Raw genomic sequence first — 26381 nt, 5'->3', positions numbered from 1 at the left:
TCTATGGCTTTACTGCTTCTCTGAAAATATAAACTTTTCCTCAATCTTTTAAAGAACTTTGGGTGTACTTTTAAAAACCCAGCTCATTCTGATAACCCTGTGGCCGCTTCCCGTAGGACTGTGTGAAAAAAAAAAAAAACGCTAATACTTCACATCATGAGGGGAAAAAAGCCAAGTGTGAAAACAGCCTTAACAGGAATTCTTTTTTGCAGATGAATTAGTGTTTAAATTAATGCATGAATTGCAGTTCAGGGTTCAAACACGAATGTAGTTCAGACATTTGATCCTCTTTGATAAGTAGAAAAATTAGACTGGTTCATGTTCAATCTGATCGTGCTCATTTAGAATCTACCCTGCAAACGAAGTCTATACTAAGCAAATGCAAGAGACTGTATTTCGTTCACATAGTATTTCTCTGTACTGAAATAGCTTTATTAAATGGGAGCTGTGTGTCTGTTTGCCTGTGTGTCAGGTTGTGTAATATGTTCTTTGGTTCTTTTTAACAAAGGCTGAATTAAACAACAAATACACAATTCAGCATGAGATAAAAAAAAAAAATGCCCTGTAGTCTCTACCTCAGTTGAAGATGCATTATTTAAAGTGGTTGGTAGCAGAGAGTGTGCAGTGCAGTCATCATTAATAAATAAAAGAAACCTTCAGTACTCGTCTAAAAACAAGTGTAATGCTGTAATACTAAAGTGTAAAATGGACATTAATTTCTGGGCATCATGCAGTGTTTTATTTCAAACATTATTAAACATCTCATGAAACGGTATTGTCGAAGTCTGGTGAAGGCCCATTACTCAAAAAGCACAGATATTTCAAACAGCAGGCCGCCTCAAACTGTGAGCAAAACCTGACTCTTACCACGCTGTTTTATCTTTCCAACACAGATGCATGATTTTCCATCATTGACAAATAATAACACCCTGCATACCAAGCTGTAAAACATGTTAGAGTTCTTTTGCCTTAAAGAAATGTTGCATTATTTTTTAATGTTATTATTATGATTATTATTTATGCTTTACTCAATGCAATTTTGTCACAGACAGTAAAACAGTTGAGAGTCGAGTCTGTCTTTCTGCACGACCAAAGCAGCACGCAAAACTAATTTTTCTTTTTTAGCCACAGAAAGACAAAATGGTAGCTATGGCAATAACTCAGGAGAAGATTTAATTGGCCAAGCTTCTCTTCCTAAAGGGTAAGTGGAGAAACAAAGCTCACAGGAAATGTAAATGAGATGGGAAATGCAAAGATCTTTAACCTTGTTTAATTATGCACCCATGCATTTAAATGCAAATATGAAACGAGGGACAGCTGATTTTACTCGTTTTATGCCTCAACAAAGATTTAGTATTTTTGGAGAACTCTTATAGCTAAGTAATATTTGTTTTTTATGCGAATGAACAAACCTGTGAATGGATGGTTTAAACATCTTTGTGTTATGTTAACCAATGCCATTCCGTTCTGCTTATTAGACTGGCTTTAAAAAAGCAAAAAAACACACAGGAGTGTTGCTTAGGGGCTTTCAAAGAGATTTGCTGGATAAGTTTTACACAATATTTGTTCTTTTTGGCAAAAAAAATGATTGGATGCTCCCTCAACCTGCAACTCGATTAACTCTTTTACCCACATAATCAGACAAATCTCTCAGCTGAGCTGCCCTACTTCCTCTAGTGTTATAAACTGACAGCACATGCTGTTGATCACAGGCAAATAGATATGAACTAAATTGGTAATAGGTTAATCATTACATATTCAACAGATGCATGTGAGCTCTTTACCACACAGTGATATAGTCATAGATGGGCTCCGTGTTGAGGACAGTAAAGTTGATGTAGATGCCATTGCCCGGTGGCACCCTTACGCTCCACACGCAGTCCTGGAAGTTTGGGTACTCAGCCGGGTGGCCGGGGGAGAAGATAGTCCCATTCATAGAAGTAATGTTGCCTCCACACAGTGCTTTGAAGGAGTAAAAATAGGATTTACTACATAAGTTAATTTTGAAATTTAAAAATGTAGTAGAAAACTGCTATTCTATCACATGCAAAGTTTAACTTTGATTTCCTTTTGTAAAATAAGTGTTTATCACAAGACAGAGGAAGGTTGCTTTTGTCATAATCATGCATAACGCATTAAGAAATAAAATATCATCAAGATCATAAGAATGTATGTGTTAAGCCTATCTTTCTTATCTCCAAGCCTACTGCCTATATAATAGAAAAGCAACAACAGCAAAAAAAATAAAAAATAAACAACATTGTACATTAGTTTTCCAAATAAATATTTCTGTGGATGGTGATTAAGAAAATAGAAAGCTACAGGGATGAACAAAGGTGTTTTATGCATCATTACACATAATGCATGCAATTATGTTATGTAATTCCTTTTTTTTTTTTAGTATGCTTTAGTTTTTCAGTGTGCTGCGTACTGTATGCATATTGTGTACTACTGTAGGGGTACTGTACATTAAATAGAGTATACGTGATTAAATAAATCAAAAGCATGACTACTCAGATGATGATCTTGATAGTCATGCATTTCAGTATGAACAAGGACACATAGCATTTTTTAACTTTAAAGCCACCACAACTATCTATCTATCTATCTATCTATCTATCTATCTATCTATCTATCTATCTATCTATCTATCTATCTATCTATCTATCTATCTATCTATCTATCTATCTATCTATCTATCTATCTACACAAACACACACACACACACACACACACACACACAAACAGGAGCATAATTGTATTCTTTATTGTTTTTTCCTTCTGCATGTGGGTGTGTTAGCAGAAGAAAAACACTTGTACCAGGAAAAAAGAAAGTGTTTTTATACAGTTTTAAAATACTGTTAACTTGGATCTAAATGATTGGTTTAGTTGAAATATTCCAGAATAAAAAGTTATCCAAGTCTCCAAAGAAACAGCCAGAGTATTGCTGTACAAATTTAAATAATGAGCCTGATCTTAAAATGGTTGAATTACATTCATAAAGTAAATCTGTACAGACAAGTGAATTTATTTTTCAATATGAAAGAGGTCCCTGGCTGCAATGCTTGAGGGCAATAAAAATTCTAACTCTATAGGCTAATAAATATAGACTCAATGTTAAATTAAACAGTAACTGTTGACTGTGTCTACAGTTGCAGTTAAAAAAGTTCAGTTGAATAATCTTAAATGGAGTGAATAATGCAAAACTCCCAGCACCACTATATTCTTCAAGTAGGCTATAAAGCTTTAATCAAAATTTACAATTTGACATATCAACATGAACTGGTCACCTTCACAGCGTGGCACAGGGAAGTTCCAGTTGCGACTTGTGCCATGAAGGCAGGTGAGAGAGGTCTCTCCAATTAGAGAATAACCTGGCAGGCACTCGAATGACACTGTCATACCAACGCTAAAGTCACTGCCAATCACAATGCCATTCCTGAAGGGTCGTGGATCAGGACAACTCTGAAGCTGGTAGGCTGCAGAGCAGAAAACAAAATAATGAGCCTACAAGGTATTTAGACATTAGTGTAAAATATACTGGATAATACATACCACACATGTAACACACATGTATATCTAGAGCACATTTCCTTTATTAGAAGGCTTCATTTGCTCTTGCATTTTGTTCTACTTTACATTCGCTGAAGTCATGCAGAATGGAAAATGCAAATCTACATGCATTGGTACATAAACAGTTATCTATGGATAAATTGACCATTACAATTATTAGCTATTCTCACTTTGATGACTACTCTGTACAGGCTATTTTTCAAGGTTTTGGCTCCTATCAGATTTTATGTCTTAAAAATATTCTTCTTTTCATGTCTATACTTTGCTTTAGCCTAAACTAGGTTTTTTATCTCCTGCTTTGTATATTCAAGGAAAAAGCATAGAACCCCCCAAAAAAAAAAAAAAAAAAACAGGTGAAAGAAAAAAAAAAAACTCAGAAAACACAATCTCAGGAAACACAAACTTGCACAAAAGCAATTTCAATATCTTGAAATCCCTCAGCCAGAAAATCAAGCTAAGCAAGTCTAAATACAGAGAGCTTTCTCTGCATATATATATATATATATATATATATATATATATATATATATATATATATATATATATATATATACACATATATACATATATACACACACACACAGAGATAATATATTAGTTCCAATTCTTAATATATGTACACAAACTGTACACATTTCTTCACACAAGATAAAAATAGGCAGATTAAAAGTTTAAATTAACAAGGCATGGAAACCAGCTGATCATAGTGATTAGAATATACTGAATGATTAGAAACGTCCACACGTCCAATGTGCATGCTTAGGAAAAGGTCAGCTTTATTAAGAGAGTCTATTTCTTAAAACTAAATTCTCTTGTTGGTTTAATTTCTTTGATTAAATTGGTGTCTTTTGTTTTGACAAATGCCTTGTATATAACTACTATAAACATTTTATGTAACGCCTAGAGAGTAACTCATGTTTTGTAAAGTGAAGTAAAGGTAAGCTTACCCTGGTATGTGATGTGGAATCCAGGCTTGTTTTGTGAATAATCACTATGAAAGAAAAAGCTTGTCTCATGGGTGGTGCTGAACAGAGACTCTGGCACCTGAGGCCCGCTGAACCTGTCAATCACAGCACTGGTTTCTGCTGACCCACTCCGGATCTCCAAATAGTCATGGATGGCCTCGGTGGAGAAGTTAAGAAACTGCAGGTGGATTCCTATAAGAGTACATTTAAAAATGACATGCTGGCAGTAAAAACACTGATTTTATATTTATTTTCCTCACAATGAACTTTTTTGTTGAACAGAATACTACTATTTGCATCAAATGTTCATTTTATGGTCAATCAGAAGCCTACTCTAAGGAGGTAACCCAGATGGATGATATAGAGAACCTGTGAAACTCCATACAGACAGGAACCTAAGTTCAGGATCTAACTAGAAACTCAGGAGGCACCAACAGTATCCAGCTACACTACAAAACTACATGACTTTACTATTCTTTTTTTTTATTTTTTTGTCTTAACATTGTTAAACTAATGTTAATAGTGACCTTCACTACTGGTCTACCTCTTCATATAGTTACTCAATATAACACAAAAAACAAACACACAAAAAAATTCTATATCCAACTAATCAAAATTTATTTTTTTGCTAGCATGTTCAGCTATCATTACACCTTGTATGAAATTATGTATTTCCTATATTTTATAGCTGATGAGATAACAATAGCTTTTCTACTGGAAATATTATTGCAGTATTGTGTTTAGCTAGCCAACTAGCTAAGCTAATGTTGATATACTGTAGAAGTAAATTCTCATAACCATATACACTTCCAGTTTTAGCCAATTAATGGGGAAATAGTTGTAGTGTGTAGCCACTGTTACATACATCTGAATGGTTATAGCAGTGGGGGAAAATACATTTCTCTAAAAGTTACTTCGCCATACCAAAGCCAATGGGTAAAGTGACAGTCCAGGTGCAGTCAAGGCCACTGGGGTAATTTCCTGGGTATCCAGGGCTCAGGATCACACCACTCATTTCAGTCAGAGATCCTCCACACTGAGCTGTGGAGAAGCCAAATACAGACTAATTTTACCAACACATCTTCAATACCATTCTGTCTTATAATGGCAGTGGTTGATTTTTAATTTCTATTGCCCATAAATTATCTTGTTTAATGGTTGATTAAGTCTTGTTAGAATTAAAATATAGCTCAAAAAAGCCTATATATCCAGGATGAGGCATTAAGGAGAAGTTCTTGTTCAGTTTATTCAAGATAATTAATTCTACATTTCTCACCTTAGTAATCATGCTTTGCAAAATTCTGGAGCCATTCTACATTTATAAGCCACTTAGTTTTTTTTTTTTTCCAAAGAAATCTGACATGGAATCCATATCTGTGCAGTTTACCATCACAGAAAGCTAACAGTAAAGTGTGGCAAAATGTTGGTAAAAACAGGTTGAAATAGAGGTTTAAGTATGAACTGCCAGACCAGACTAAATCGCAAGAGACAAATAAGGGCCTTAGCAGTTGCTGTGGCTGCCTAATTGTTGCTGATTCACAAAGCACAGGACAAATATGTTTGAATCATTAGATAACAGCACTCTGTCTCAGACGGAACAACGCATTTATCACAATGATATATCAGTTGCCTCTTGTTTTGACATAACCCTCCTTTTCTCCACACCTTTTCTATTCCTAATGTTAAACGTAAGGGAACCTGCAGTAAAATTGGCTGCAAGAAGAAACAAAAAGCACAACCTGATTGAATTCTGATCCCAATTACTTACTTTCTCTTTCGAAATAAGCACCTGGGAGAACTGTCTATTGGCACAGTCTGGTTTGTGACAGTGAAGGATTTGTCCAATAGGAAGGCAGTGAAATGTTTAAGGAATGATTAAATGGCATTTCCTACTGAAATAAAGGATGCATCAGAGCTTAAAAGTTTCATCTGATAAGGCTAACTGTGGCAAAGCGCAAGTTAGTGGAAGTGTGTGCACATCTCAGTAATGAAAGAATGCCTTCAAAGCGTGAGAAGCAACAGAGAATCAGAAAGGGTAAAAGACAAAGCGCATTCAAACATTCCTGGGAAACAGACAGCTTTTCCTTGATCAATAGCAAACCAAAGCACATCAAAACATGTTATTGTCAAAACAGAAAAGATAAACAAGGTCTCTCTTGATCACTAAAAAGTCTTTCAAAGGCATAAACTTGTCTCTGACCAGAATGTGAACTACTATCACAGGGTTTCTGTGTTGTCCAGGTGCAATGCTCTCAATACGAAGGAAAGCTTCATGCACAAATGGTATGAGAGTGAAAACTCTGGGACAATATTATTATATTGAGCCATCTGATTTTGTTGAATTTTTGGAGAAAACTTGTTTCAAGGGCTTTCCTCAACCTCACATGTTGTCCAGCCACTGTGCCCTGATCATCTGATGTCCTCTGTACACTGTTATTTTTCATACTACGCATATTCACTTCTGAGCATTTGGAAACCACAACATTAAGGAAGTGGTAACTCAGATGTTAAGGCATTTAACTTTGGATTAGAAGGTCATGTTCAAATCCCAGCAAAACACATGCCACCAGTCTACTAGTGATAGGCCCTTATACAAGAGTTCTTAACTGCTCAAGTTTTAAATTAGGTACTTGTAAATCTGTATAAGGGCATCTGCCATACATGCAGTGGTAAAAGAAGCAGATGGTGAGAAAAATTATATAAAATCCTGTTTATGGCAGACGCCTTTATACAGACATACACGTTTCTAATTGATACTGATGGGCTGTGGCTTTTCATAAAAGTACAAACATCTTGACTGGTACACTGTGTACCAGACAAATTCTAAAGGTCTAGCTTTTGAGGTGACTCCTGATTTCACTGGTGCTTGTGGTTAGACTACTTGTAAACTTTACCAGTTAAAGCTTTAAGTGGAAGTTTACAGGCTGAGACAGGGGAAACAATAGAGACTATGCATAGTCATGTGTCTGCTTTGAGTATTTTCAAATTAACGAAGAAAGACATCCTCCATTTGGTGTCTTGCTGAGAAGCCGACCGAACACATAGCGATGCGTATGCTCTTGTTGTGTTTGCACGTCTTGTTTTGATGTGTTTGTTCTGGGACCCTTATAAGGCACAAATCCAATAAAGTAAATGAGATCAATCTAATTATTTTTATTTAGCTCTGTGTGTTAATGTTCTGGTCTATCACATTGCGAATCAGTGAGTAAAGCTGTCACGACACCAGCTCAGCTCCCCTGCACATTCAAACTGCTGCAGCTGTCAATGATCATTTATTCATTTTTGGTTCTCTCTCCATAAATGTTTATTTTAATCTCTGGAAAAAAAAAACCTTTTCAATCACAATCTGTTTATCAAATGGCCATTTCCACTTGATCATTTTGATTGTTTTAATTAATTTTGTTATGTTTGGGAACCTAAGATTGGACTACATTACACTAACAGATGAGATTGTCTGCTGAAAATCATCTCCATTTTATAAGCTTCTAGTCTTCACAAAATGGTTTCACCCCTGAAAACATCTTAATGCACAAAAGTCCATAATGACTATTAATCAGAATGCTATTTGCAGTGGTGTTGAGATTTAGCTTCTCTGGCATCCATTTGAATTTAAACCTGCACTGAGAAAAGACGATGAGAGGATAACCTTTCACATGGAGCACTTGGCCAATTTAACATATCCGAGTGTAATATTAACTTCATTATTTATATAAATGAAACCCATTCTCTATAACCCAGCCAGCCATTTAGAAACAAATGCGTTTTATTTTGTGTTATTACATTTATTCATATTCAATCGAGCTCAGGGATGTGTTGCGCCTTATCTGAGCTGAACAGAAAGCACTTGGAAATTAGTGTTAAAAAAGTCATATTGTGGGTTGTGGGAGCGCTTTCATTAAAGATGTGAGCAAGCAGCTGGACAGTTAATTATTCAACCTTTCATTTCATGATTTTCAGCTTGGCTAGGGGTAAAACAGGAGGAAACATGAAGCTTTGAGCTGGAGCTTATTTTAGAAGGGTTTAAGAAATTGACAGAAAATAACCAATAATTTTTTTTGGAATGCATTTAGTTAAGCATGTTAAGCAGGATCCAGAAAAATACCAGGGGAGGAAAGAATCGCTAAGGTTACAGTAAAACTATTTCAGACATATTCAGTTTCCTAAAACATATAGTGCTTTGTTTAAAAAATTCAGTCGTGTGGATTTCTAGAGAATTTTTGTTCAACCCTGACAAATGCATGTACAATGGGGTCTAGAAATCTAAATCAACCAGTAAAAATGCTTCTATTTTGCATTCTTAAGAAAAAGTACAATGTATATTATCAGCATCAATTTGAATAGAAACTTAGAATAGAATCTCAGAATTATAATAATAGTGCACATGTCCCAATTTAGCAGAAAATGTTAGATTAAATCCAAACTATAATCTAAGAATAAGCTTCAATGAAAGGCATGAGTTTCAAGGAAAGTCTGACCTTTTGAACAAATGAGTTCAGTCCCAATATCACAAATTTGCATAATTTTTCACATGGTGCCTCAAAAGTCTCTATACACAGGAGAAATTAACACTTTTCAGCATTTTTTACCAACAAATCTTCACACTTGGTTCATATTTTTATTTTCAGATAGTCTTTATGCCAAAAGAACACATTGAAATCATTCTCAAAGCAGCATGGGGAAGGTGTTGCAAGGTTGCGATAGACTTTAACAGGAATCATGGCAAATAGATCACACACGACTCGGCTGCCAAACTGGGAGCCCAAGGTGGGAGAGACAATTTTACAAAGAAATGGAAATCCTATGAAAGATGTTCTGAAAACAAAGCTACAAATGACAAAGTGTACAGAGACTTTTGGAACACCCTGTAATGACCTAGAAATGGCATAGAATCTTGAATCTTGTATATTCAAGATATTTTACTTTCTGTTATTATCTTTATTTTGTTTATTTCTAGATTTTTAAAAAGTAAATATGTGGTCCCAATTTTATGCTCAGTTAGCCTACAGAGCTTCAATCTGCTGAATGATCATACCAAGGCAGAGTGGCACAGGATAATTCCATCTCCTCACCGGTCCTGGCATACATGTGATATGAGCATTGCCCTGGAAAAAAACCCCAACAGAACACATTGTAAATATATTACTTACATTTTCATACTTAAATACAGTATATGCTATTAAATATCATATACAAAGTATATAAAGCAAACCAAAGTGTACTAGTTAGAATTATGACCTTAGCAGGGGTCTCACCTGTAAAGAATATCCCTGTTCACACTGAAACATAACTACATCTCCCACCATGTAGCGATCTCCCACTTTGATGCCATAAGTAGGAGTCTGAGGCTCTGGACAGGAATCAAGGCCGATTGCTGTGAACACAAAAATGTAGTTCAATTACCTGAATTGATTTAATAAAGGAATAACAGAAATAGCTATGGCAACAACAACAGAATCTTACCTAACTATTTGGTAATTAGATAAAATGTAGGTTTTAAATTCCAGTTGGGTTGCATTGAATAAATGCTGTTTTTTATTTTATGGATAAAATAGTTGACAGGTTGTTGGGTAGAGCAGGTGCAGCTCTCCCAGGACTCTCTCTCTCACACACTTACATACAGGGATTATTTAGCTATTTCTGGAATAAATTGTAAGTGGCTTCACTGTCCTATTTCCATACATTTCATTTCCTGACAAAGACTTAGCTTACTGGGGCTAAGCCTTGTCACTAGCTGTTATTTTATTATAAACACATCTTTAAATGCTCTACTAATAAAAATCCCTGAGAGAACAGATGCCTCAGACATTCAACATAAATCATAAAGAGGATCACAAGGTTCTGATAAAAGAAGGATACATATACCTTCTCCAAGCTCTTACCACAAAGTTAGAGGCACACAATTTTAAAGGATCCCTTTGGCAAAGCGAGCTCTATAAGGATATGTTTTACATGGGTTGGTGTGGAAGATCTTGAATGGCCTGCTACAGATTTCTGATGTCAACCCTATTGAACACCTTTGAGATTAACTGGAACACTGACTGCACCAGGTCTCCACACTGTACATCAGTACCTGACTGTACTAATGCCCTTGTGGATGAATGAGCATGAATATCCACAAACACATTCCAAAATCTAGTGAAACATCTTTCCAGAAGAGTGAATAATATTATTATAATGGCAGATGAGGACTAAATATAGAATGGGATGTTCAAAAAGCCAATACGAATCTTACAGTATTTACATATATATTAAACCATGTTTATTTCCCTTAGCACTGCTTTCGTATTTAAATATTTTTCCACTGTGTTTCATGGTTAACAGCTAGTTAAAAGAGAAAGCGAGTTAGACTTTTTTTTTCTAATGCCACAGGTGTTGAATTGCAGTCTAGTCTGCGCTGCGGTGTAGCTTTTTAATAAGAGATGCGTGGATGGATCTCAGTGGTGGGTATGAAGCTGCCCTCTAGTTGTACCTGTGTATTCCAGATGGAAACCTGCTGCTGAAACACTGATGTCAGATACAAAGTTCAGGTAAAGGTTGTTGGATGTGCTGTTCAGCAGCTGAGGAATTGTTGTACCTGCAAAGAAATGTAGCAATATGTTTTACTGTGTACAATAAGCATTTAGCAACAGCTTATAAAAAGTAGAAAATTTAAAGAATACACACACACACACACACACACACACACACACACACACACACACACACACACACACACACACACACACAAGGCTTCACCTAAATCTCACTCAAATGTTGGTAATGATTTTATTGCTGAATTTTGCTAGTAGGCGTTCCTACTAATGGTTCCCATAGCACCTATCATCATGGCTAGCACATCAAGCATTCTACTCTTAACAAAAATTCTGGAGACAAATCGTGTCGTTGTCCCTCCCATTTTTAATTGCTGTCGATAATTAAAGTCGTTCCATATTTGCATACAGGTACACTTTGTTCTGTTGCTGGACATATCAGCAGTGGTTGCAGCTTTAACTGAAAATGAATGGGCTTGAGCAGCTGTACAGTATTGGTGAACGTAACCTTATCCTAAGTAAAAAGGAAACCTAGAAGGCATTTTCCCTAATGAGAACTGCCAAGTGTCCCCCACAAGGTCAAAAGGATCAGAATAGTCCTGACTGTAATAAAAAAAAAACACATGTTCACCTCCCCCAACCCACCAAAACCCATCTATGCAACACCATCAGCCATACATGCAACAAACTAAAAATGGTGTTGATAAAACCTACAGTTATTGTACCAGGGGAAATATTACACAGAAAGTTGAATTATGTAAATGAATAATCCACACAAGTCAGTGACTTTTATGCAGTGTCTCTATATTGAATTAAACAAACCATTTCATCAAAACTATTCTAAATAAACACCTGTCACAGTTACTCCCTGATCTACATTACCAGTCTGTCCAATTCACAATGGCTGCCATGCATTTTACCCAACTTAAAAGGCACTGTGGGTCAGCATTTGTACAGGCAGCAGCAGAGTGGAGTCTAGCATTGTTTCTCACAGTCAGACAAAGGTGCAGATCCCAAAATACCTGGATAATCAGTGTATCTTCTCCTGCTGCACCCATTGACTGACACACATTGATAGCTTAGCAAGCCCCTTTCATCGATGTGCTTGCACTAGTCACTTTGTTTTTGAACAAAACACAAGCAGTGAAACAGTCGGCAGGATCCGATAATAGCCCATCCAGTAAAGAGGATTAATTAGCCATTCAAACACAACGTGATGGTTGTAAAAATGTAGCATCTCAAAGGTTGGCCTCTAATAAGATGGAGTTGGTCTGGAGGCCAAGACCCTCTGTGCTTTTGGATTTGTAGGCACAAATTTTGAGAACAAAAGCGATAATTAGAGTCTCATGATCAATTCTTCCAATTATGCGTTACTCAAACAGCAAAGATTAGAGAGCTATTTAAAGATTACAATACGAAAAAAACATACATGCACTATGTAAGTCAAAGTCTCATTTGGGCAAAATAAAACTGCAACAACAAGTAGAGTGCTTCTTCTAAATTTAATCTGTGTAAAAGCATGTTCTTACCTGAATAACTGCCCAGTCTGGGTGCGTTGTTGTCAGCTCCGTCATAGAAATCCAAAGAATCCCAATTGTGTTCAGTGGCAAAACTCACCACTTGGATCTGATTAAAAAGGACAAAAGTACAAGAACACTGTTTGTACTTTTTGAATGCAATGCCAAGATCAGGCCCTAAATATTCCTAGCCCACAATACAATACCTTTCCTTCAGTGAAAAAAAAAAACTATTCCAAACCTAAATGAAAAGATCAAGTTACATCATATCTTTTACATTTGCAAATTTAACATTTGCCCCATACACAATTCATATAAATGATTCTCTTTACAGACGTGTTAACTTTTTACACTGTTAATCTGTCTATTGACAAAATTCTTTTGAAGGTCATGCGTGATTTCTCACCTGGATTCCAGCTCCCTCAGGCACTGACACCTTCCACACACAGTTGAGATTGTTGTCATAAGGTTCAGGATAGCCTTGGGACAGGATTGTGCCCTTACGTGCCAACAAAACCCCTCCACAAGGCACTGTGAACAGGACACACATTTACACTGCAGTGATTAATTGGACTTTAAGTGACATGGAAAATGATAGTGTCTTCTCCAGAATGATGATTAACAACGTGATGAAATCATTTTTGAAGTTGGGAGAATACTGTGTGATGCTATTTGAGGACCATTCCAAAGAACAACGAATCTGAAACATTCTTATGCCTGGGAAATGCTCAGAGGCAGTAACTGGTAAAGTAACTTGTATTTGACTTGAATAAAGCATTCGTTTCTGCGAGGAACCCCTACTGGTTTTTGAAATCGACATTTACATTTCAAACAGACATAAAAAATGTTTGGGAACCCTTGTGGGTTGAAGAATATTGTGTTTCCAAACTTTTTGGCCTGATCATTTTGTTCATACTCGTTGCAAATTTTTGAGTCTTTATTTGGCACATTTGAACGTGTACAATTCTGAATTGAAACGACATTTAACAAAGTGACATATGTCTGTCTCCCAGTAGAAAAGCTAGTCTAGGCAATTTTTCCTGTTTGCTGAAGTCGGAGACTAGATCCGTCAATAACAAAAGCGTAGGCTGCTATCTTACTTTGCCAGGACAGATCCTTTTTTTTTATACCCAGTCTTGGTATGATGCTATCTGTCAAGGACAACCCAGAAAGAAATCCAGAGGTCAGAGCCAATCACTTTGTTTAAAGAACTAAGAGCAGGTCAGGACATACTTGTAGATGTAGACAGTCAGTCAGTGTGTGTGTGTGTGCGTGTGTGTGTGTGTGTGTATGTGTGTGCACATGTATGTGTGAGTGAGAGAGAATAAGAGCGGGAAAAAGAAAGAAAGAGAAAGAAAGAGTAATAGAGAAACAGAGCTAGAAGACATGATACAGAGAAATGCTCAATATATCTGTGCCAGATGGTTAAATTATTAAAGAAATTCAGTTCACAGCAATTTCTGGCTCATTAATATTTTAGTTGTGATATACAGAATGCAGCGTGTGTGCAGGTAATCACACAAAGAGCTCTGCAATTTTTTAAGTTGCGGTTGAAAACCAGTGGGAAACCGAGTAAAACAAAACAAGGCCAGGCACATGCCATCCTGTGAGATCTGAAACACGCAGACAGCCAAGACTCGACGCTAGAATGAAGAACAAAATTTCCACCTAATTAATTATAAATGAGGGTGCCTTGTCTTGAAGTTTGCCTATTCATCCACCCACGTCCCGTTCCACACTTCTTAAACCTGACTAATTGCACAGTTGAGGGGAAGCACTGTGCTGGATTGCATTAAGGGACTTAACTTAGCGTCGCTGTTTTTTCCAGCTTTAAGCTCCAAGCCTGCTTCCATCTTCCTACTAGAACTGCTAATTAACCATCTTCACCTCTGAATAAGACTGTGACAGTTCATGGTTCATTTTTAAGTGCTCCAGTTCTCTTCCTGATAACTTCAAATGAATGCTATAAGTAAACCATATTGGATGATGATTGAAGAGATGAGGTGACACTAACCCATGCAGGTGGGCAGGGTGTCATTCCACTGTGCCAGCGCATCGGGAACTGTCTCACAGCGGATAGCCGTGGAACCCTGCAGAGTATAACCTGGGTTGCACTCGAACATCACGGCTGAGCCCACAGAAAAGTCGTTGCCAATTCGCTTGCCGAAACGAGGCTCGGGTACCGAGCTGCACTGTGTGGAGCTGGTCCGTGGTACAGCTGTAGGTCACAGTGGGAAAACAACAACAACAGCAACAACAACTTTAATATCTAACTAGAAACTTAAAAAATAAAGCACATCAAGGTCTGTTGAAGAACCACAGCAATGTTAATGAACTCTTGCATTAAGTGTCTATTTGCCAATTGGTACAATTTTCTCTAAAAAGCTACACTTGTTAACCATTTATTGTTACTTTTAATAATGTGAAATGTCAAGAAGAAAATGTAGTTCCTTAGTTAGGCAGATAGTATAGCTACTGCCAGAATTACTTTCATATAACCCCTAATGAAATTGAAAAAATTTAACATTTTTTTTTTTTAATAAAGGCAGAGTTGCTTCTTATATAAAACCTCTAATATCTCCTCACTACTGTTAACATACGTCCATGAAAATGTATGAAGGATGAAGAATGTAAAGGAAAATTCTGAGTGTTAAAAGCTTTGAATAAAAATACATTACTGCTCTTTAATTGAAGAAATACATGAGAAAATGTATTTAACGTGTGGTTCTTATTTACAAGTTCAAAAACATTTCACCCAAAGTAGACAAGTGAGACAAGACTGAGCTCTGCTGTCATTCCACCTCCGCAGTTGAGCTTCAGCATATGCTTTATGAAGAGAAATCACCGTCACAGTTTTTACAAGAAAATCCTTGAGAATGTGAAGTCAATGCTTTTTTCGACAAAAAAAAAAAGAATTATATTTATTTATTTATGATTTTTTTTTTATTCAAACATTGAAACAGGAAATGTAATGCCACTCATCTTCTTCTTCTTCTTTCCGCTGCTCCCATTAGAGGTCGCCACAGCGAATCATCTGTCTCCATACCCCCCATCCTCTACATTTGCCTCTTTCAAAACAACAACCTGCATGTCTTCCCTCACCACATCCCTTGGTCTTCCTCTTTTTCTCCTTCCTGGTGGTTCCATCCTCAGCATTCTCCTACCAATATACCCTATGTCCCTCCTCTGCACACACCCAAACCATCTTAATCGCACCTCCCTCACCTTGTCTCCAAAACTTCCTACCTGCACACGGTCCCTTTAATAAATCATTTCTAATCCTGTCCATTCTCATCACTTCCAATGAAAATCTCAACATCTTCAGCTTTGCTACCTCCAGCTCCACTTCCACTGTCTCTAAACCATACAACATCGCAGGTCTCACCACTGTCCTATAAAATTTCCCTTTCAATCTCACAGATACTTTTCTATCACAAAACACTCCTGCCACTCTTCTCCACCCACTCCACCCTGCCTGCACTCTTTTCTTCACTTCTCTAACACAAAATGTAATGGCACTTATGTTAAATGAAAAAAAGCTTACCAACTTTCTGCTCTACTAAATTACTGGATTTAGGTCTAGCTTAAATAAAAACATGTCATGTCCTCAAACAATAAACAGGAGCTCAGCTGTCCCTAATCTACTGCTTCTCGTAGAAAATGTCCTGCAATGGCAGAGACCAACGCCAACACAACAACTCACTGTACTGCGACTTTCCTTCAGCCAGCTGATTTTTTTCATCAAAATCAAACACAACTAAAGTGCAAGTAAGTGCCAGAGGCAGTGAGAGCCTTTAACTTTAATCTGAATGGTTGCTTGTCCAGTGAGTAGCTGGGGAAAGGATTAGCGTCTTAGTGACAAATCCAGCTGAGTTGCAGGTGACTGGAGAGCAATGTTTCAAAGCTTTATGCAACACAGCGGAGTAGTGAGAAGAGAGAGGTACTGGTACACATTTAGAAATCTGAAGATCTGCAGGATATTGCTATCTCATCTCCAGAGTCCTGGGTGGCTTTTTCAGAGATATTAGAAAAGAAAAATAAAAAAACACAGAAATCGTATAATTATAAGAAGCTTCCAAGGAGATTTGAGGTGTTTGCTTAGCAGGGCAGGATCGTCTGTCCCAACAGTGCTGAGCAATGACTTATACTTTTCCTCTTTTTTAAGCCATCAGGTGGAAGCTGTCAACTCTCTTCCGCTAAGGCTTTCGGGGTTCAGCAGATTCCAGTTGTATGAACATGGCTATTTCTAAGAGATTGTTCTGAATGATGTCATGTTGCAGTAGAAGAAACATTTAAAGCTTGTAGAAAACACTGCAAGTATATTAACCTAGAATACAAGTTCTGCCTCCAGAAATGAATTAACCTAAAACTTTTTCATTTTATGCATTTTTCAGAGACAACAAGGTTATTCTTATAGGTCTAGATTACACTGCCATCAAGTCGTGAACACCTTGCTTTATGATCGCAAATATTATCCTCTCATACGATAGCAATTTGCAAAGATTTATAGTGATAAACCCATACTGGAAGCTCAATATCAGATGACCAACAGGAGTCAGGAATTTAGCCATGTACAAAAGACTGTATGAAGTCACTTAGAAAGACTTATATTTACAGTATATTATAATACTTCAAGTTTAACTTAAACTAGACCGAAACATAAAAGTTTTGAATTAGCAAACATAAACAAAAGGAACCCCTAAGACAATTATATTAGTGTATTATTATAATTGTCTTAGGGGTTCCTTTTGTTTATGTTTGGTAATTCAAAATTTTTATGTTTCGGTCTAGTTTAAGTTAAACTTTAATCTGCACAATGGAAATACATTAAATGTAATTTTATTAGGGCATGTCCCTGCAGATTAAAATGGCACATACTATTCCTGAATGCTGCAAATGGAAATGGACTGATATGACAGATTGATAAAAGAGTATGACTTGTTTTACATCAGCACAGTGGTTTCAAACTCTGCTTTTAAAATGCTAAGTTCTCTGAGTTCCATTAGTATGCCAGTTATACTGTGTTTAAATCTTACTGCGCTCAACTAATGTCGTGTTGGAAGGATGGGAGCAGTATAGCCTGCATTATGGAGTAAAACCAAGAGCTGTACTTAAACAATTTGGTATTAATGTGACATTTCTCTAGTTAGCACGTAAACATTTACATTTTAGCAGCTACAATGACGAACTGAAAACTGCTTAGAATGAGATGGAACAAGCAGAATTTCTTTGTTAGTATGTAATCATGTCTGTTTTTTTAATACCCTGACTTCCCTTGAGTTGTTCTTTCCTCATTCATTAATTCCAAATAACTAAACTATGTGACAAAAATAATGTGACTTAATACCAATTACTATTGTGACAGCTCGTTATTAGCATTTAACCAATTTCTTTTTCAGAGTTTTATCATGCTTTTAAAAATTATGGAAGCAACTGATTGTACATTTTCTTCAGGGTAGGAACATATTGCATTTAACTTGAACACATACAAATCTTTACTTTCTTTTTGAAACACAGCAGAACTATGCAAAAAAACAAAAAAAGATCAAGCATAAGAACTACGTACCAAAATAAACAACACAATTCCAATAAATAAAAAACTGTCTGGACTGTCTGGGGCCCACCTTTCTGTAGCTGCTTAATGCTATATATTGCTTTATATAATACCCAGCCATATATATATATGTATATGTATATATATATATATATATATATATATATATATATATATATATATATATATATATATATATATATATATATATATATATATGAAATTTGGAGAAGATCATTGTGCACCTGCAGAAGATCACTGTGTACCTGCAGGGGATCACCGTGTACCTGCAGGAGATCACTGTGTACCTGCAGGAGATCACTGTGTACCTGCTGGAGTATCTGTGGTAGTCACCAATTTCTTACATCTGGTTGAGACTGGCTTTGGACTGTGATTCATATAAACAGTCTACTACAATAGCTTGGACTACAACTTGCATGAACAGTTCTGCATTTAAGGACCCATCAGTGCACAGCACATATCAACAGTGATGGAACTATATTGAATGGCAGTGGTGTTCAATATAGAACTCCATCAGAATTACTGACTTACTTCTTTTGATTTTTGTCCATGAATATGTATTAAATTACTCACAATAGTCTATTCTCTTTATTTCATAGCTTTTCTTTCGGGTGTGCTGCTTTCAGAAATGTCTGTTTACATTGGAGTTTCTTTCCAATCAGATTTCAGCCATCACATCACGTGTTGCCCATGTCAAAGGAATGTACTCGATAAATCTTGTAGCTATTGCTTTAACCAATCAAATTTCAAGTTGACAGGACTGGGGCCATCTAGCAGGTGTACAATAATAATAATGGCATTTTCACTTCCTTCGATTGCATGGTCAGAGAACGCACTAGTCGGAGCCAGAAAACTGCATTTGTAGCAAACAGCACAAGCCCAAATATATTAAAATTTTTGATCACCAATACACTTACAGGACACTTACACAATGGACTTTTCAAGAAAATCTGAACATTATGTGGAAAGGTCTGCCAAGACAGTTCAAAACAGTTGACACTGTCGTTCACACTGCATTAAACCTGTCTGTGATGCAGCGCTCTGTTGTTCTGCGTTTCTGTATAATATTGATGGTTTCTATTGTAGTGTCGTAATAATAAAGGTATTAAGAGGTGGATTCATTCAGGCAGGACACCACTGAGGGCCAAGGTGTGAAATGCACAGCCTGCCACTGCATCCTATATAGTATCCAACTTCACAATTTTTCTCAAACTACTCAGCCTTTAAATTTTTTATATTTTAAATAGTAAGAAAATGCACTCAACAATTACATCAAATGAGTGGCCTCTTCTATTGCTCCAGTATCTTCTACAAAAGCAGTCAAGGGGAGCAAACAAAGTGCACTTTTTTTTTTTTTTTAAGAAGTATATGCAAATAACAACAAGTTAAAGTTAAGCTGACCTTGATACACAAAGTGAAAGCCTTTGGCAGTTTCTGGTCCAACTGTAGTGAATTTGATAGTAATCTGGTTTCCAGTACTCAAGGGCAATGACTCTCCTGCAGAAGAGAGAAAAACAAACAAACCTTAAAACGTTTCTTAAAACCTTACAGATCTCCTTAAGGTGTCACACTTTACTAAACATCTCTGCTGCTGCTGCTAACTTGATTTTTCAATATGGTGTTTTTTGTTGATTTTGTTGTGGGTTTGTAATGTGTATTGAGCAGAATAATCATAAAAAAAAGCTTAGTGTAGGATCTTCCTTGCAGTGCTAACATTTCATTTCAATCAATGGCACCAAATGTGCATCATTTGTAAAGGCACTAAGGGAAAGTGGTGTGGAAAAATAAATATTTATTTTCTGTTTATTTTTTTTAACTGACAACAAGGTAGAAGAGCTTTTTTTTTTAATGTTTTTTGTAAAAAAAGATTTGACTGAAAAGAAACAATGATTTTCCAAAAGTTCAAATACTCATGTACCTGACAAAATCATGAGTATCCCTAAATTAGAGTGAGCTTTACCTGAGTGAGATCCTGACAGTGAGGAAAGTAGAGGGGACTGCTGCGTAGGTCCATCGTAAATGTCAACCACGTCATTCAGAGATGTTTGAAACAGCACAAACTGGCCGAAAAGAACTGTAGCACAGAAAAGAAATAAAAGATAATGACACAAATTATCTGTGCAAATAACTGTTGTTGGCTGCAAGTATGAGCCATCATATATGAAAAATATAATATTCTTTTCACTTAAAACGGAATTCAACATAGATCAAGTGTTTTACAATGTGCTAATAACATTTTTTTATTAGAACAGAGCATTTCTCAAGGGTAATAAAGCCGTACATTTATTTATATCCTTTTAATTGCCTGTTTCTTTAAAATTACTCTTCACATGTTGTACCTTTATACATGCTCATGGCAGTTTTACAGTATCAGCCAGCCAAAGCAAATCTTCAGTTTCCTAGTCATTAGTTTTTTACCACTTTGCTCTGGAAATCTCAATCTGAGTAAAGTTTAAAACCAAATTTTTCTCTGCAAAGAAAATCAGAACTTATACAATATATTCTAAATATTGCACATTAGTTTATTAAGCAATAACAAAAGCATTAACAACCTGACACCTGTGGGATCACATGCACTCATCTCTGAATAAATGCATGATATTAAGCAGCCAGGCATTGCTGAAGTGCTTTATCTCACAGCCTAAAATGTGTGCTAAGAATTTGCGAAATATGTGAATGACACAGCAGGGGTTTGAAAGCTAATTGAAGCACACATATGTTTACCGCAGGCTGTGATGACACTGTTACTGGCATAGGAATGCCGTTTTGAAAATGACTGCACAAACTTGTCATGTCTAAATGAATGAATTTGCATTTTAAAAGAATATAGACACACCACACGTATCTTTATATATTTATATATATATATATATATACACACTGCACAACTAAGGTGGTCACGGCGCAGCCCACATGATGTGAATATAGTTACTTAGCAACACGGTCATGCTGTTAAATGGTAGTGCTAAAGGCAAAAGTAGGCTAGATATCTATGCATGCATATATATGGCACTAAAATGAGACCTTATTATTCCAATCTTTTCTTTTTATTTGTCAAGAAATAAATATCTTTGAGTAATTCACTGGAAAAATACCTCAAATATTCCTCAGGGATATTGATTTTTTGGCATTGCTACCTGCTCTCTGAAGAAATCCATCTTTTCATTTGTTCCTTCTCCACATTTCACACAGTCCTGGAGTATAGATGGAGATATTGCACACCCAGGCACACCTAGGCCTAACCTTTTTAAAGCATGTCAATGAAGTCAAAAGATTCTCCTCTTTAAACCATTACCCATTACACACCCTCAGACTCTCATACAGTACAACTCTGCTTCGAAACCTACTGAGACCTAAATGGATTTTAACAAAGAACAAAGAGTTTTTAGACTTCTTTTCCAGGAAAGCGAATATATATATATATATAAAAAATATATATATTTTTTGGTAACTGAGGATTTTCGTAGAAAGTCAGATAAGAAGACCCTGTTAGCACTTAAGAGGGAATAAGTGCACCCATATTACCACATTATCTGCTGTAAGGACAGAGAATGTATTTTTTGTTTAAAAAATGGTAAAAATAAGTATTTTCTATTTATAAAATATAGCAATATAACCTGATTCTGCTCCTGAATTTCTGCAGTTAATTATCTTCATGTACATCACTTAAGTTTATGATTGTTCTCAATCGGACACCATGTGGACCTTTCTGCCAAGATCTTTAACAATGATAAAATCTCCAAATCAGGGAACTGCTGTTTATAGTGCATATAGAGAAAACCAGCCGCCTACGAAAAAATAAATGTATAGTATAAAGAAATATGTCTAGAAAACCATGCTAGCAGAATTCATTTAAAATTTAGAACACAGTGCTGCTCATAATCATAATTATGAGGCTTGAGTGGCACATGCTGCCTGGTGCACCGAATATAGTTTGTGTGGACTATATGGACCTGTGGCTCTATTAATAAAAGCACATTTTTACTTTATATTGCTTTATTTGGAAGCTCACTCAGGCTACAAGAACAAGTTCTATATGCTGTATATTGGGTTTTAACCACAACAGTGATTTTTCTGTCTGTATTATATTTACATAATAGAATTTATAAATATATTTCTCCAAAATGATGGAGAAATGATTTCATTTATATTTCAATCTAGCCTTCTGTATTGATCACATTTGTAAGGAGACAATTAAATAGGAACACTCAGTCTGCCATAAAAGTCTAAAACCTGGTTAATTAAGAGGGATTTCCTCATACACTGAACATGTCTCCTAATTCTGTCAAATAATTAGATAGGTACATGTTGTAGCCTGACGGACATAAGCCTAATGAACAGAATAAATGACATTCTCCTGTTTCACTTGATAGCCATTATGAAAAAATAAATCTTCATGGCAGATGTTAAGACAGCATTTTATGTTCTTATCTCAATTTTATCCAAGATTACCAATAACTTATCACATTTAAAAACAGAATATATTCAGTATGCTGCACTTTCTGAAACAGATGTTGAAACAGCTCTGACAAACACGACTCGAAAGCTGAATGGTCTGCCATAAAAGTTTTCACATATGCACTGCCTCGGCAGAACGTCCTGATGGATCATTTCTGTTGGCTGGAAGCAGGGGCTTGTGGGAATGTACTAACTACACTGTTATTGATGGTGTTTCTATCCTCTGGTACAGCCAGCTGGAAAATGATCTATAACCCAGTATGGCAAGTCTGCTCGTGTATATTGAGTTCACCCTCCTGTGTGCTTGATAAGAACAATAGGGGAGATGTAGAGGCCCTCGCCATATTATTCTTGAATTTCACCTCCACCGAGGCTGTGGCACTGCCAAAACAATTACCGCCGTGAGTCGGAGAAAACAGTTGTGCTTGCTTAGGTTTGAACCACTTGCATACCTAACAAGTGAGCCATATGCTGGGGGGCACTGGCCAATTCAGAAGCTAAGTGATATGATTCCTAGCAAATCAATAAATTTATGCAGTGTTTATTTCGATTCAAATAAATCTGCAAATTGTTACATAAAAAAATATCAACAATAACACATTTTACTAGTTATTTATAACGCAAAACTGGACATTAGCACAGGTAAAACACTTCGTAATTTGGTAACTAAAAGTACATGAGTTATCAAGCATTAATAACCACATTAATACCTGAACTCATGATGAGTTAGGGAATGTTATAATCACAACCTAATAAAGTGCCAACCAAATCTACAATGTGCATCTTGTGAATGAATAATCAAAACGTGTTTATTAGTTAATATATTAATTAAAATGTAAACTTACTCAAACATGCTCTCTATGAATCAAGCAGAAACGAGCACAAGTTCAAGTAGTTTATAGTATAATTGGCCAAATGCTGCTGCGCACACAAACCTCACGATGGTGCTGGATTACTTATATAACTTAAAATGATCATCTTTTTTGAATGTTGAAAGGTATACTAATAATGCATACCAATCATTTCAGTTCAATCCTTTTGACATCATTCTTTATTCATCTCTATTCAAATCCCACTGTGGTAATAGCACATGTTTTGGGTGGCGAGCGCCCACGACACTGCTACTTTATCCACAAGGGTTAAATTAATACAGTAACTTAATCAATACATAAATTCATTTAGCAAATGACACTGTGTGCAAACATTTAAAACCAGTGTTCTCGAAGATTATTTTCTGCTGGTGTACGTCACTTTTAAATGGGGTTATTTTGACTGCTTTGGACAGTTTATGTCAGTTTTAACAATCCTAACTCATTTCTCTGTAGTACTCTTGTTCATGTTCTGTCCCAATGCCTCTGAAAATGCCATCCAGTAATGCTTGTGTATGTAGCCGCATATGACAAATTATAGATACAATTTATAATTATTCACATTTTATTCATATTCCTTTGTTCATCCACTTCTTTGTATGTTTGAATTCGTTTTCCTGAAGTGTTAATTACATTAAATGACAAACGTTACAGAACATATTCTATAAAACAGAATTGTTAGTGATACATTAAAATGGCAGCACGCATACAGAAAATGTAGAGCTTTTCTATAAAACAATGCTTCCCTCCACAATAAAAAATGTGCACTAAAAAACAATAATAATTAATGTTCTGACTGCAAATTAATAATAAATAGCACCTTTATTTTTACTTATCAAAGAATCCACAGTCTCATTATCCACCTAGTTTCTATTGTAGGACAAGCTTCATGAATTCACAAATCTCTTTATAAAGTGGTAAAAAAACTGCTATAAGGAGGCAAATGTGTTGTTTTCATGTCCTGCAACATTTCCTCTTTCAGTAAATTGCTTTTTCTGCTGGATGAGTTTTACTGGTGTTTGGTTTGAACATTGCTTTAGCAGAAAAACATCTCCTCCACTGTATACTGTAGCTAACCCATAGACGGTGATACCTCTGTATAAAGTGTAATCCCCAAAGCACACAGATGATGAAAGGAGGTGGAACATTTATCTCTGGGGAAATGTACACAATCTCTGAAACTATGTGCAGGACATGCCAACTTTAACTTAAATGCACCAGCCTTTCGAGGTGTTGTTGGCAGAACTTTGACTTAGAAGAGTTTGGAGCCCATTTACAGGGAACAGGCCGATCACATTTATCTACACCAGCTATGGACCACTCAGCATTGATCGATTGCCAGTCTTGCACTCTAAATCCTTCATTTTCCTCCCACACTGTCTATCTTTAAGATAATACACCATTTAAAACCTGGCCACCCTGCACACAATCCATATTATGAGAAATATGTTGGCAGACCTTTAGGCCAATGGGCAGTTTTTAGTAAAAGTGTATATGAAGAGTCTCAAAAAAGTGCAAAATAAGCTCAGTCGAAAAAATATTTACAGAAAGTTTGCAGCTGAACGAAAAAAGTCTTTAAAACATGAATTATACCACATTATGCCAAAAGTTGTCTTTGAACTTCTCAACTGAAAATGTATAGTAAATTTATCAAATATTATTAGTATTATTTCCGACTAATTAGTAGCAGTGCTTTGTTGTAGGCTGTAAATATTTGCACAAATAGTTTGCCTTCTTTGCTTCAGGTATAAGCAGAACACAACACTGAAACCCTCATGTTTCAGGATAAGTCAGAACACTGAAATATTGACCCTGAATCCCACCTCAATTATTTTGAATAAACGCCATGTACGCATCTAAGAAGCTCTTAAGTCTGGAGTAGCACTTAAGCACTTACCACTTTAAAAAAAAAATCTAAATGTCACAAACAAAATGGATGCAGAGTAAACAGAAGTAGTCAAATAACAGGAAATGGCAACAATCAATCAAGCAAACAGCTAAACTTCAGACAAACTTTAAAACACCTCTAAATAGGAAAAGTAGGTGTTGAAACCCAGATGATTAAGAATCAGAACATAAGTGTGTGTTAGATTCTAGGTGACCAGTAGAGTTGTAATGTCCGGACTGGATTGCTCCTGAATGTGTCAGTGGAACTATTATCTCCAAAAGTTTCATTGCAAAACATTAACATGAGTGACCTTCTGAGATAGAACAGTAGCCAAATGGGCCATAAATAAATGTTTCTTATTTTATGTTTCAGTGGTGAGACTCTGGTGGCTTTGTTAGCTCATATTACACTTTTATAGTAACAAAGTGATGAATTGCATACACCCAATTTAAATGTGTACATAATTGTCATGTTCATGCATCAGCACAATCTATGCTTAAACACATAAAGACTAAAGAAAGGTGTTGATGCTGTATATTTTTTAATTTAAAATGCCAGAATCTAAATACAATACATGAAGTGTCAATTTTACCAATGTATCACCTTATATAAACAGACAGTTTGACAAAAGCATAAGAGGAAGTCTTAGTCAATGGACACAAGTTATTGTAATAATGTCTTGGAAGTTTAAAAAGCTCTGGCATGCAAAAAAAAAAGCCAAATTGCTGCACATAGGATAGATCTAACCATGAGGCTTCTTTATGAGTGAGATAAAAGATATAATCATACTCCAGCCCTCTGTCCTGATCCACAACACTGGATGTGATCATTGTTTTTCCCTCACACACATATTATAATACACTTCAACACATTCCTTAGTGCCTCCTAAGGAATTGAGGGCTTTTCACTGTATGTCCAGAAAAAACACTTGGAAATAGGCAGGTCTGTCCCACACTGTCCTTGTCTCACTCTATTTTATTCTCTTGAGCAATGAGGGAGCCTGAGG

At 36.1% G+C, this 26381-nt stretch overlaps 1 protein-coding gene across 3 annotated transcripts in view; it reads right to left on the bottom strand.

Annotated features, from left to right (window-relative positions):
* csmd3b (CUB and Sushi multiple domains 3b) overlaps window positions 1–26381 on the bottom strand; it is a 383608-nt gene that overhangs the window by 64980 nt on the left and 292247 nt on the right. For all 3 annotated transcript variants that reach the window (XM_046834810.1, XM_046834811.1, XM_046834812.1), the window contains exons 32-43: window positions 20121–20234; window positions 19562–19657; window positions 14600–14803; window positions 12992–13116; window positions 12598–12694; window positions 11008–11112; window positions 9791–9909; window positions 9571–9640; window positions 5463–5579; window positions 4521–4730; window positions 3291–3479; window positions 1785–1962 (exon numbers count right to left, since the gene is read on the bottom strand). In XM_046834810.1, the coding sequence (XP_046690766.1) occupies window positions 1785–1962; window positions 3291–3479; window positions 4521–4730; window positions 5463–5579; window positions 9571–9640; window positions 9791–9909; window positions 11008–11112; window positions 12598–12694; window positions 12992–13116; window positions 14600–14803; window positions 19562–19657; window positions 20121–20234 (1624 nt within the window). The remainder of the gene's footprint in view (window positions 1–1784; window positions 1963–3290; window positions 3480–4520; window positions 4731–5462; window positions 5580–9570; window positions 9641–9790; window positions 9910–11007; window positions 11113–12597; window positions 12695–12991; window positions 13117–14599; window positions 14804–19561; window positions 19658–20120; window positions 20235–26381) is intronic.

The sequence above is a fragment of the Silurus meridionalis genome, chromosome 22 (assembly GCF_014805685.1).
Source record: "Silurus meridionalis isolate SWU-2019-XX chromosome 22, ASM1480568v1, whole genome shotgun sequence".
Classification (NCBI taxonomy): domain Eukaryota; kingdom Metazoa; phylum Chordata; class Actinopteri; order Siluriformes; family Siluridae; genus Silurus; species Silurus meridionalis.
The sequence above is the reverse complement of the archived record's forward strand: the minus strand, read 5'-3'. Positions and strand labels throughout refer to the sequence as shown.